Source organism: Oncorhynchus mykiss, chromosome 13 (assembly GCF_013265735.2).
Source record: "Oncorhynchus mykiss isolate Arlee chromosome 13, USDA_OmykA_1.1, whole genome shotgun sequence".
Taxonomy (NCBI): Eukaryota; Metazoa; Chordata; class Actinopteri; order Salmoniformes; family Salmonidae; genus Oncorhynchus; species Oncorhynchus mykiss.
The window spans coordinates 35,066,801-35,080,110 of record NC_048577.1 but is presented as its reverse complement, the minus strand read 5'-3'; the positions used below and the strand labels follow the sequence as shown (position 1 = coordinate 35,080,110).

Below are 13,310 nucleotides of genomic sequence, written 5' to 3'. Positions count from 1 at the left end.
CCTTGGTCAGATATTAGCTGCATGCGATTGATATTCGTTGGACACGCGCTTGTAAACGAGCAGGTTCAGTCAATATCTCACAATGCCGCTGGCAGCCCGTTTACCTCAGAGATAAGCACGGGTCAGGCTGTCAAACCTGTGGGATCACTCACTGATTAACGACGGATCACAGCTGACCACTCGTATTTGTAATGGTCCCACGGTTCACTGGGGGTTTTAATGCATGATTATCAATGGTTGCACTTTCTTTGTTCTCTGATAACCAACACGTAATAATAATGTTGTGGCTACGTTGGGGTTTGATTTGCATGGTAGCCTGATATGATGTCCTGATGTGCGGGGACACTGGTATTGTGCATTTAAAATGTTTGTCGGCAACACTAATTGCCAAGTGAGAACAACGACAGGCGCTATTTAAACTGCCTTGGAGAATACAGTTAACTATGTGGAAAGAGCATGCGTTAGACAGTGTATCAAACCACTTGATGATCATATCTGACCTTTTGACCCTGTGCCCCCCTACCTCACTTTGCTCTCCCTGCTCCTCCCGCCTGCCTGTCCTGCCGTAGCGGGTCTGAGGAGGAGTTTCCGTCTGAGCCGAAAGGACCGGTCAGGATCCCTCGGAGGAGGGGCCACCTCCGACCCCACCGACCCAGACTTTGCCACCTACGAGGAGGTGACTCGCTACCAGCACCGGCCCAACGAGAGACCCCGCCTGGTGGTTCTGATCGGTAAGACGACAGCTTCAGGATGTCTATGGCAGTGTGGAGTCATTCTACTTTGATGATACTGCCTTCTAGTGGCCAATACTACAAACAGCAACTTCCCTCTAGTTGTGTGGTAGCCTTGTGAGAACCAGCCCGATCTCGCAGCACATATTCTCGTTCACTTTCAGCAGTCAGTCTGCTTGACCAAGCCTGTGAGGTCTTATCTACAGTAGCTAATGCTATTTAGGGTTCTGATAAGTTAATTAATCAAAGTGCACAACAAATGGCACATCCAGTAATTAATCAGTGGACTTAACTTGATGTTGATGCAGATTTTTTTCAGCAAATATTGATTATTTGTCCCTGATAGTTCTGTTTAAATAACTCGTCACTCCCTCTCTCTGCTCTCTCTTTCTCTTTCTCTTTTTCCGTCTCTCTCTCTCTCTCTCTCTTTCTTTGTCTCTCATTCTCTCGCTCTCACTCACACAAAGGCTCCCTTGGAGCTCGTATCAATGAGCTGAAACAGAAGGTGATCGCAGAGAACCCCCATCGCTATGCTGTGGCCGTACCGCGTGAGTTACACCTTCTGAACCACACCCTCCTCTTGCTGCACTGACGGCAACGCCCTCTAACACCCTAGTAAAGAACTGCTACGCCAGTAAAACAATCGCAGCCTTCTCCCTTTCCCCCTATCACTTGTGTCTCCAGATACCACCAGGCCCAAGAAGCCTCATGAGAAGGAGGGGGTGGAGTACCACTTTGTCACCAAACAGGCGTTTGACGCAGACGCTCTGAGCAACAAGTGAGTCCTCTTTGATGCCATATGGCTGATCTGCGAAGCCACACGGTCCCTGTCTCTGTAGTACTCTGCTTTGGTTTGTCTGTTTCGTGCTTAGTTGTGTCCTGTGTGTCCAGGTTCATAGAGCATGGGGAGTACAAGGAGAACCAGTATGGTACCAGCATAGAGGCTATACGCTCTGTACAGGCCAAGAACAAGATGTGCCTAGTGGACGTGCAACCAGAGGTAAGGCCAAGGCACATCCTCTGCAGTGAAGCATATCCCATTCTGTCATAATGCACTGTACAATATAACCACGGCTGTCACATGCAGTCTGTGTCACACCCTATTCTATGACGGCCCCTGACGTTTCTCCTGTGGCTTGTATCACAGTTTACCCGTAGCATCTCTGACATCTCAAGAGGACATTTCTCTGATATTATCTGTTCTCTAAACCCCGTGTACGCTGACAACCCAACGCAGACTGTGTGAAATTGCATCTGAATGTGTCCTGGCCCCTTAGGCTCTGAAGACACTGCGGACATCTGAGTTCAAGCCCTATGTCATCTTCGTCAAGCCGCGTGTCCCGGAGAGCAGACGCCGTCGTAGTGCTGCCACTTCACCAGCAGGGGGAGATCATGGGCGAGTGACGGTGAGACCTGCTGTCTCTTTTTGTGATAGTGAGCTGAGTCTAAAAATGTGTTCATATAAATGAGTCAGTGAGTTGTTTTTTTCTGTTGCTCAATCTTTTATTTTGCACAGCATGCTTTCTCCTCTCCTAATTTCTCCTCTCCTTAATCTGATATCACTTTTACAGCCTTCCTCACTCTTATGCTTCCTTATTTTCATGTCTGTCTGATTCTCCTCTGTCTGTCTGTCTGTGTCTGTCTGTCTGATTCTCCTCTGTCTGTCTGATTCTCCTCTGTCTGTCTGTCTGATTCTCGTCTGTTTGTCTGTCTGTCTGATTCTCCTCTGTCCGTCCGTCCGTCCGTCCATCCATCCATCCATCCATACCTGTCAGGATGAGGACCTGCAGGAAATGCGTCAGTCGGCCCAGCAGATGGACCAGCAGTATGGCCACCTGGTCGACCGGGTCCTAATCAAGGAGGACTCAGCCAGCGCCTGCACAGAACTCCGAGGCATTCTGGAGCGGCTGGAGCGTGAGACCTTCTGGGTACCCCTCTGCTGGGTGCGGACCTAACCCCGCTCACCCCAACCACCACCCTCCAGAGAGGGAGATCACAGCCCCCCAGCCCTTCCTCCAGCAGGACCCCTACCCTACCCCATCCCTTTTCTGATCTCCTGGACCCCTTGGCCAGCCTGTAGGGTGTGGAAGATACTGCCCCAAACCCTGGCCTGATATCGGGCCAGCAACACACTGGCACTAGGGGAGAAGGGCATGCGGCAGAACCCTTTGGAACATTTCTGTGTTTGGGATGTTCAAAGGGAAAGATTGTTGTTCTGGCTATAAAACAAAACACACACACACACACACACACACACACACACACACGCAATCCATTGTTCAAATTCATGTTTTTCATATATTTATTCAAGTTTTTTTATTTTATTATTTATGTCAGTCAGTCAGTCAGACAGTCAGACAGACAAACACAGACATCTTTATTGTGGATCCGTGTGACATGCCATCCGTAGCTTCCTTTGGCCCGCAGTGTCTAGTACTTGAGTTTCCCATTAATATAATAATACAGTATATCACAAAAGTGAGTACACCCCTCAAAAGTGAGTACACCCCTAAGTGAAAATGTCCAAATTGGGCCCAATTAGCCATTTTCCCTCCCCGGTGTCATGTGACTCGTTAGTGTTAATAGGTCTCAGGTGTGAATGTGGAGCAGGTGTGTTAAATTCGGTGTCATCGCTCTCACACTCCCTCATACTGACTGGTCACTGGAAGTTCAACATGGCACCTCATGGCAAAGAACTGTCTGAGGATCTGAAATTATTTTTTGTTGCTCTACATAAAGATGGCCTGGGCTATAAGAAGATTGCCAAGACCTTGAAACTGAGCTGCAGCACGGTGGCCAAGACCATACAGCGGTTTAACTGGACAGGTTCCACTCAGAACAGGACTCGCCATGGTCGACCAAAGAAGTTGAGTGCACGTGCTCAGCGTCATATCCAGAGGTTGTCTTTGGGAAATAGACGTATGAGTGCTGCAAGCATTGCTGCAGAGGTTGAAGGGGTGGGGGGGGTCAGCCTGTCAGTGCTCAGACCGTATGCCGTACACTGCATCAAATTGGTCTGCATGGCTGTCGTCCCAGAAGGAAGCCTCTTCTAAAGATGATGCACAAGAAAGCCTGCAAACAGTTTGCTGAAGACAAGCAGACTAAGGACATGGATTACTGGAACCATGTCCTGTGGTCTGATGAGACCAAGATAAACTTATTTGGTTCAGATGGTGTCAAGCGTGTGTTGCGGCAACCAGGTGAGGAGTACAAAGACAAGTGTGTCTTGCCTACAGTCAAGCATGGTGGTGGAAGTGTCATGGTCTGGGGCTGCATGAGTGCTGCTGGCACTGGCGAGCTACAGTTCATTGAGGGAACCATGAATGCCAACATGTACTGTGACATACTGAAGCAGAGCATGATCCCCTCCCTTCGCAGACTGGGCCGCAGGGCAGTATTCCAACATGATAACGACCCCAAACACACCAAGACAACCACTGCCTTGCTAAAGAAGCTGAGGGTAAAGGTGATGGACTGGCCAAGCATGTCTCCAGACCTTAAACCTATTGAGCATCTGTGGGGCATCCTCAAACGGAAGGTGGAGGAGTGCAAGGTCTCTAACATCCACCAGCTCCGTGATGTCATCATGGAGGAGTGGAAGAGGACTCCAGTGGCAACCTGTGAAGCTCTGGTGAACTCCATGCCCAAGAGGGATAAGGCAGTGCTGGAAAATGGTGGCCACACACAATATTGACACTTTGGGCCCAATTTGGACATTTTCACCTAGGGGTGTACTCACTTTTGTAGCCAGCGGTTTAGACATTAATGGCTGTGTGTTGAGTTATTTTGAGGGGACAGCAAATTTACACTGTTATACAAGCTGTACACTCACTACTTTACAGTGTAGCAAAGTGTCATTTCTTCATGAAAAGATATTCAAATATGTACAAATATGTGAGGGGTGTACTCACTTTTGTGATATACTGTATATGCCATTTATCACACGCTTTTATCCAAAGCGACTTAGTCAAAACACTCGTACAGGAGTCCTGCAGGGAATCCTACACAATTTCTTCACAAAGACATGACTGTTTTGTAAGGTTTTCTCACCTATTTCCGTTGCTCGTTGATACAAGGCATTCTGAGTGAGGCCTAGCCATTGTTATGTTGTTGAAATGTTATCCAAAAGCCATTCCACCTGCTTCCATTATACCTGGAGAATGAGTAGAAATGCATACATAGTACAAAAAGTAACCAAAACACTCTGTCAATAGCACAGTAGGATAGATGTAATGATACAAAAATAAATACATTTATTTTATGCTTTATTTGATCAATTATTTTATTTGGAGGCGTTTTAAGGACGCATACGACAACTTAATTATTTAAATCGCAGATGTAAATATTCTACATGCAAATCCGTACCGTGCCAACGAACGATCTCGTAGCACTTCAATGCAACCTGTTGAACTTTGACCCTAAGTGTCTAATCCTCAGTGTGAATTACTTCAGTCCTGGGATTCTGGATGTGTGGATGTCATGTACACACACACACAAGTGCACTAAAATATGCTATGCTCCTTTTTGTGTACATAGGAATGCACTTTGTATTGCTGACATCAGTCACATGTTTAAGACACAGGTGCAGTGTGGGTAATAGGGTTTTGAGGAGGGGGTGTTCTATGGTCCATCTGGATCATCAGGGTCCTAAATTGTTCTGTATGAGTTTTTATCTACAGGCGAGGACACTGGGATTAGTGGGATATGGACACCTCCAAGTGTGATTGCTGGATCATTAGAAATGTGACGTGTTTCTTTGTCTCTGTAAACACCAAGATAACGGCAATGTTAAAAGACATTTCAAGGTTACAAGGTAATACACAAGAAAAAGCAATGACTCACGCCAGTCAAAGCGTCGTTACTTGACTAAAGCAATCAGAGCCGTTTGGCAAAACTCCACCTGTTCTCAGTCGGTATATTGGCTCTGTCGTTCTGGTGAGCTTTTACTAGAGGCATCAAAGCTCTGCATTCTCTCTCTCTTTGGGTGGATGTGTGTATGGACTTCAAGTCTTGTTTCATGGTGGAGAACTGATACACTATCAACAGGAGCTTCCAGATCCTCCTTTCTCTCATCCTGTTCTCTTTTTAACATACAGTGTGTTCTTGATCTTTTACTGTGCTGTGTAAACCAAGAACTCCAGAATGTTGACTTTGTAACGTGACGTGTATAAAGTGCCACTGTAAAACCAGATGAACCATGTGCTACTTTGTGTATGTTTTGTTATAGTCAAATCCTACCAATTTTGAATTGGATAAACCTTTTATTTTGAGTCGGACTAAATTGTTATTTTGAGTTGGGGTTCGGGTTCTAACCACACCCCCGATGTATCAGACGCGTCGCATATCAGTTGTACAAAGCGAGTGTGAATCAGCTCACATGTTGAACTGAGAGACCATAGATGAGAGACCAGAAGCAGCAGAAGTTTGGGAGTGCTGACATGCATTCTGCATTTTAAAACATATTTAATACATATTTCCATTTGACAACAGGAGTTGAAAATAAACGGGCGGACGGAAATCAAGAAACGAGTCCTAAGGATCGTGTATGTGTAAAACCTGGAGCTAATGTCCGTGTCTTCTGACCACAAACCAGTCCAAGAATTCAGTATGAAAACTGGGCAAAGTGGGAATACGGCTTGGATGGTATACGGGGCCCTGAATCCTCCAAAGAGGATCGATGTGTCTCTGTCTTGTTCCAGCAGGATTCAAAAACTTCAGAGTCTCTCAAGACAAAAAACGTCTAAGATGACGATTGGCGCAACGCGGGAGTAGAGACAGAAGATTGACAACACCCCGAATTCTAAAAGTGGCCACCTCAGAAGACTCCTTTTTCAGGAGAGCCAGTCCCATCCCCATACAGTCGTTACCAAAGAAATTACCTCAGATAGCACATATGCACACTTACACACACAAACAGACAGTATATCGTACGTCACAAACATGCACGTACACCACAAACATACAGTATTTATAAATATGCTCAAAAATCACATCGGTCTCATCAGCATCTAATCTTGACAATGTCCTGGACAAATCTTCATGTTACTTCAAGTTTAACTCCAGTCCACTGACAGTGGCTTACAGAGTATTGATGCATACATCAATATGAATGTGGTTGGGTGTTACGTGCTTGTGGTTATGAGATTTTTTTTAAATAAAAGCTAAATTCTGTGATTATATTCTTCGTAAAATAAATAAATGCAAATTTCTGTAATTAGATTATTTCGATAACTCAGACCATGGGTTAGGTTTTATAGTGTGTAATGTGCTGTAGGAGAGTACAGTCAAAAGTTATAGGAAAAGTATGACTTTGTCAATGCATTGAATGCGTGTAGAAGTCCGATATATCACACATTCATTTCGAGTAACAAAATATTTGTCATTTTCCGCAAGGGTGGATAACCTCACTGATTGACAAAGAAGAACACATGTCATAGCCAGGAAGAATGAGACATCTGAACCCCAATATGGGCGGGACCTATCATGTTGCGTCAACCACTGATTGGTCTCAAACATGGGTTCTTACGCTTTTTCACCTCTGGACCCAAATTAGAAATTGACAGTCCTGCCGTGACCCAAATTGTCCCCCAACTAACCAAATTAAGAATAAATAGTGTGTGATTGTAGATGTATTCTCATAGCTCGCGACCCACCTCTCACATGCCCACTTTGGGTTCCGACCTTGGTCTAAAATAAAGCCGTTCCACAAGAAGTTAATTGAGCTTTCATTCTGTTATTGATCACGTGTCAGTGATTGACAACACACTGTCCCGCCCATCACAGGGTTCAAAGCCTCACATCCAAACCAGAGGTACAGTACAAAAGTCTATGCGCAAATTCCAACGTTTTGCACAAAACTCCACTTAGCATCAATGCTATCATGATAATGTGAAAGTTGGAGATGGTGCACCAGCACCAGTTTCTAGTCAGGAGTATTTCTGTGGTAATTTAGCGCCATCTGGTGGTTATGTCTAGCTTGTGTTTAGCTTGCGTAGTTCCTGATCCTTTTTGCGCTGTTTCTCTTTCTGGCGATCCAGTTTGTCCAGGGCCTTGCGCTCCTTTTCCGCTGCTGCGTGAATGTCTCTGATCCGCCTTTTCAGTGCACTGCGGTCCGTAGAACTGTTCACTCCCAGACCCTGAGAATGAAATATAATAAAATATTACATTTATTTTGTCACATGCGCCGAATAGAACAGGGGTTGACTTCACCGTGAAATGCTTACGTACAAGCCCATAAACAACACAGAGTTAAAAGGGAAGAACATTTTGTTAAATAAAAAAGGTAGTTAGCTATAATACTTCACAATAAAATAACGAGGCTGTACAAGGTGCACGGGTACCAAGTCAATGTGCAGGTGTATTTATTTTACCGTTATTTTATCAGGTAAGTTGACTGAGAACACATTCTCATTTACAACAACAACCTGGGGAATAACCAACTGTAAACTGGGGATGATGAGGTGACCATGATGGTAAGCAGGCCAGATTGGGAATTTAGCCAGGACTCCAGGGTTAACACCCTTACTCTTACGATAAGTGCCATGGGATCTTTAGTGACCACAAAGTCAGGATGCCCCTTTAACGTCCCATCCAAAAGACAGCACCCTACAGTACACAGCACAATGTCTGCCCTGGGGCAGTGGGATATATTTTTTTAGACCAGAAGGAAAGGATGCCTCCTACTGGCCATCCAACACCATTTCCAGCAGCATCTGGTCTCCCATCCAGGGACCACCCAAGACCAACCTTGCTCAGCTTCAGAAGCAAGCCAGCAGTGGGATGCAGGGTGGTATGCTCTGGTAATTGGGTAGGAGGTAGTTGAGGTAATTGAGGTGCGTAAAAAATAAACGTCCTCTCACTGTCAACTGCATTTATTTTCAGCAAACTTAACATGTGCAAATATTTGTATGAACATAAGATTCAACAACAGACAAACTGAACAAGTTCCACAGACATGTGACTAACAGAAATTGAATAATATGTCCCTGAACAAAGGGGGAGGGTCAAAATCAAAAGTAAGTACCTGGTGTGGCCACCAGCTGCATTAAGTACTGCAGTGCATCTCCTCCTCATGGACTGCACCAGATTTGCCAGTTCTTGCTGTGAGATGTTAACCCACTCTTCCACCAAGGCACCTGCAAGTTCCCTGACATTTCTGGGGGGAATGGCCCTAGCCCTCACCATCCGATCCAACAGGTCCCAGACATGGTCAATGGGATTGAGATCCTGGCTCTTCGCTGGCCATGGGAGACAACTGACATTCCTGTCTTGCAGGAAATCACACACAGAACGAGCAGTATAGCTGGTGGCATTGTCATGCTGGAGGGTCATGTCAGGATGAGCCTGAAGGAAGGATACCACATGAGGGAGGAGGATGTCTTCCCTGTAATGCACAGCGTTGAGATTGCCTGCAATGACAACAAGCTCAGTCCAATGATGCTGTGACACACCGCCCCAGACTATGACGGACCCTCCACCTCCAAATCGATCCCGCTCCAGAGTACAGGCCTCGGTGTAACGCTTATTCCTTGGACGATAAACGCGAATCAGACCATCACCCCTGGTGAGACAAAACTGCAACTCGTCAGTGAAGAGCACTTTTTGCCAGTCCTGTCTGGTCCAGCGAGGGTGGGTTTGTGCCCATAGGCAACATTGTTGCCGGTGATGTTTGGTGAGGACCTGCCTTACAACAGGCCTACAAGCACTCAGTCCAGCCTCTCTCAGCCTATTGTGGACAGTCTGAGTGCTGATGGAGGGATAGTGCGTTCCTGGTGTAACTCGGGCAGTTGTTGTTGCCATCCTGTACCTGTCCCGCAGGTGTGATGTTCGGATGTACCAATCACGTGGTCTGCCACTGCGAGGATGATCAGTGGCCGCCCTGTCTCCCTGTAGCGCTGTCTTAGGCGTCTCACTGTACGGACATTGCAATTTATTGCCCTGGCCACATCTGCAATCCTCATGCCTCCTTGCAGCATGCCTAAGGCACATTCACGCAGATGAGCAGAGACCCTGGGCATCATTATTTTGGTCTTCTTCAGAGTCAGTAGAAAGGCCTCTTTAGTGTCCTAAGTTTTCATAACTGTGACCTTAATTGCCTACCGTCTGTAAGCTGTTAGTGTCTTAACGACTGTTCCACAGGTGCATGTTCATTAATTGTTTATGGTTCATTGAACAAGCATGGGAAATAGTGTTTAAACCCTTTTCAAATGAACATCTGTGAAGTTATTTGGATTTTTACAAATTATCTTTGAAAGTCAGGGTCCTGAAAAAGAGACTTTTTTTGCTGAGTTTGTGTATGTAGGCTTTGGTGTCAAGTACTTTAAGTAAAAAATACTTTAAAGCACTACTTAAGTAGTTTTTTGGGGTATCTGTACTTTACTATTTATATTTTTGACAATTTACTTTTACTCCACTACATTCCTAAAGAAAATATTGTACTTTTTACTCCACACATTTTCCCTGACAACCTAAAGTACTTGTTACATTGTGAATGCTTAGCAGGACAGGGATATGGTCAAATTCGTGAACTCAAGATAACACGTGGTCATCCCTACGGCCTCTGGCAGACGTACAAAACACAAAAGCATCTTTTGTAAATAATGTCTGAGTGTTAGAGAGTGGCACTGGATATCCATACATTTTAAAACAAGAAAATGGTGCTGTCTGCTTTGCCCCTTGACCCTTTCCTACATATTACCTCGATTACCTTGACTAACCTGCCCCCAGCACATTGACTAGGTACCTGTACTCCCTATATAAAACACACTGTAGCCTCGTTATTGTTATTTTAGTGTGTTAGTTTAGTTTATTGAGTAAATATTTTCTTAACCTTATTTTTCTTAACTGCATTGTTGGTTTTAAGGGTTTGTAAGTAAGTATTTAATGGTAAGATCTGCACCGGTTTTATGTGCATGTGCCAAATACATTTTGTTTTGATTAATATAAGGAATTTTAAATGATTTATACTTTAACTTTTGATACTTAAGTATTTTTAAAACCAAATACTTTTACTCAAGTAGTATTTTACTGGCTGACTTTCACTTGAGTAGCTTTCTATTAAGGTATCTATACTTATACTCAAGTATGACAATTGGGTACTTTTTCCACCAGTGCATGTAGGTAAGGGTAAAAAAGTGGCTAGGCAATCAGGATCGATAATAAACAGAGTAGCACAGCATATGTGAAAGTGTGCCACAGGAGGTTGGTGGCACCTGAGTTGGGGAGGACGGGCAAGTGGTAATGGCTGGAGCGGAATTGGTGGAATGGTATCAAATACATCAAACACATGGTTTGACGACATTCCATTCTCTCCGTTCCAGTTGTTATTATGAGCCGTCCTCCCCGGAGCAGCCTCCACGGGTGTGAATCACAGGAGGTTGGTGGCACCTTAATTGGGGACGACGGGCTTGTGGTAATGGCTGGAGTGGGATTAGGTGAAATGTATCAAATACATGGTTTCCATGTATTTATCGCCCTTCCATTTGCTTCATTCTATACATTATCATGAGCCGTCCTCCCCTCAGCTGCCTCCAGTGGTGTGAATAGAATATAATATAATATGTACACACAGATTTGCCTTAGGCTTCAACTCCCAATTAATGTAAACAGACGTTAGAGAAACAGACACACAACCCTTGACATGTAGTTTGGGAGTTAGGCCTAGTACATACACTGAACAAAAATATAAAACGCAACATGTTTCATGAGCTGAAATGAAAGATCCCAGAAATCTTCGTAATGCACTAAAAGCTTATTTTCTCAAATTTTGTGCTCAAATTTGTTGACATCCCTGTTAGTGAGCATTTCTGCTTCGGGCAAGATAAACCATCCACCTGACAGGTGTGGCATACCAAGAAGTTGATTAAACAGCATAATTACACAGCTGCACCTTGTGCTAGGAGAAATAAAAGGCCACTAAAATGAGCAGTTTTGTCACAATGACAGATGTTTCAGATTTTGAGGGAGTGTGCAATTGGCATGCTGAGTGCAGGAATGTCTACCAGAGCTATTGCATGTTAATTTCTCTACCATAAGCCACTTCCAATGTTGTTTTAGAGAATTTGGCAGTACATCCAACCAGCCTCACAACTCCAGATCACGTGTAACCAAGCCAGCCTAGGACCTCCACATCCGGCTTCTTCACCTGCGGGATCCTCTGAGACCAGCCACCCGGACAGCTGATGAAACTGTGTGTTTGCACAACCAAAGAATTTCTACACAAACTGTCAGAAACCGTCTCAGGGAAGCTCATGTGCATGCTCTTCGTCCTCACCAGGGTCTTGACCTGACCACAGTTCGGCATCGTAACTGACTTCAGTGGGCAAATGCTCACCTATGATGGCCACTGGCACGCTGGAGAAGTGTGCTCGTCACAAATTAATACCAGTTTAAACTGTACCGGGCAGATGGTCGACAGTGCGTACGGCGTCGTGTGGGCGAGCAGTTTGTGGATGTCAATGTTGTGAACAGACTTCCCCATGGTGGCGGTAGGGTTTTGGTAAGGGCAGGCATAAGCTACAGACAACGAACACAATTGCATTTTATAGATGGTCATTTGAATGCACAGAGATACAGTGACGAAATCCTGAGGCCCATTGTCGTGCCATTCATCCATCGCCATCACCTCATGCTTCAGGATGATAACTGCCCCATATCGCAAGGATCTGTAAACAATTCCTGCAAGCGGATCATTTCTGGAGTTCTTCCATGACCTGCATACTCACCAGACATGTCACCCATTGAGCATGTTTGGGATGCTCCGGATCAACGTGTGCGACAGCATGCTTCAGTTCCCGCCGATCTCCAGGGGCTTTGCACAGCCATTGAAGAGAAGTCGGACACACAATCAAAAAGGCCACAATCAACAGCCTGATCAACTCTATGTGTCTAAGTGTCACACTACATGAGGTAAATGGTGGTCACACCAGATACGGACTGTTTTTCTGATCCACGTCGTTACCTTTTTTAAGGTATCTGTGACCAACCGATGCATATCTGTATTCCCAGTCATGTGAAATCCATAGATCGGGGCCTAATAAATTTTTTTCAATTGACTGATTTCCTTATATGAACTGTAACTCAGTAAAATCTTTGAAATTGTTGCATGTTGGGTTTATATGTTTGTTCAGATGGCATGAAAGTAGTCACTCTCACCAGCAGAGAGCAGTGAGATGATACTTAAAGAGACCCTCTGTAAGTTGTTGTCGGTGAGTGTTTGTTTTTGACTGGATCAATCAGTCAGAGATACTCTGCGTTTTACTTTGATCCTATATGCACTCACCTCCTCTCATCTAATCTTGTCTCTTCCGCTTCTCCCCTTTCACCATCTGCTCTCGTCAGCCCACTCATACCCATATGCCCTTCCTCTTTTTTTCCTCTCCTCCTCTACCATCCATCTGCCATCCTTCCTCTCCTCCATCTGCCCTTCTTCCTCTCCTCCTTGAACTTAGTCCCCTTCCTTCTATCCTCCCCAATATTTTTCTCTCACTCACTCTCACTCACTCTCACTCACTCTCACTCTCTCTCACTCTCTCTCACTCTCTCTCACTCTCTCTCACTCACTCACTCTCACTCACTCTC

The 13,310-nt window shown here is 45.0% G+C and overlaps 2 protein-coding genes across 5 annotated transcripts in view; one reads left to right on the top strand and one right to left on the bottom strand.

Annotated features, from left to right (window-relative positions):
* Positions 1-3,306, top strand: part of LOC110486202 (MAGUK p55 subfamily member 3) — a 30,826-nt gene extending 27,520 nt beyond the window's left edge. For all 3 annotated transcript variants that reach the window (XM_036940857.1, XM_036940859.1, XM_036940858.1), the window contains 6 exons: positions 570-731; positions 1,199-1,279; positions 1,416-1,509; positions 1,623-1,731; positions 2,009-2,137; positions 2,507-3,306. In XM_036940857.1, the coding sequence (XP_036796752.1) occupies positions 570-731; positions 1,199-1,279; positions 1,416-1,509; positions 1,623-1,731; positions 2,009-2,137; positions 2,507-2,686 (755 nt within the window). In that variant the 3' untranslated portion in view covers positions 2,687-3,306. The remainder of the gene's footprint in view (positions 1-569; positions 732-1,198; positions 1,280-1,415; positions 1,510-1,622; positions 1,732-2,008; positions 2,138-2,506) is intronic.
* A 2,871-nt stretch (positions 3,307-6,177) lies between these two features.
* The window catches only part of LOC110486200 (sterile alpha motif domain-containing protein 14), a 33,399-nt gene continuing 26,266 nt past the window's right edge, over positions 6,178-13,310 (bottom strand). For both annotated transcript variants that reach the window (XM_036940856.1, XM_021557624.2), the window contains one exon: positions 6,178-7,867. In XM_036940856.1, the coding sequence (XP_036796751.1) occupies positions 7,703-7,867 (165 nt within the window). In that variant the 3' untranslated portion in view covers positions 6,178-7,702. The remainder of the gene's footprint in view (positions 7,868-13,310) is intronic.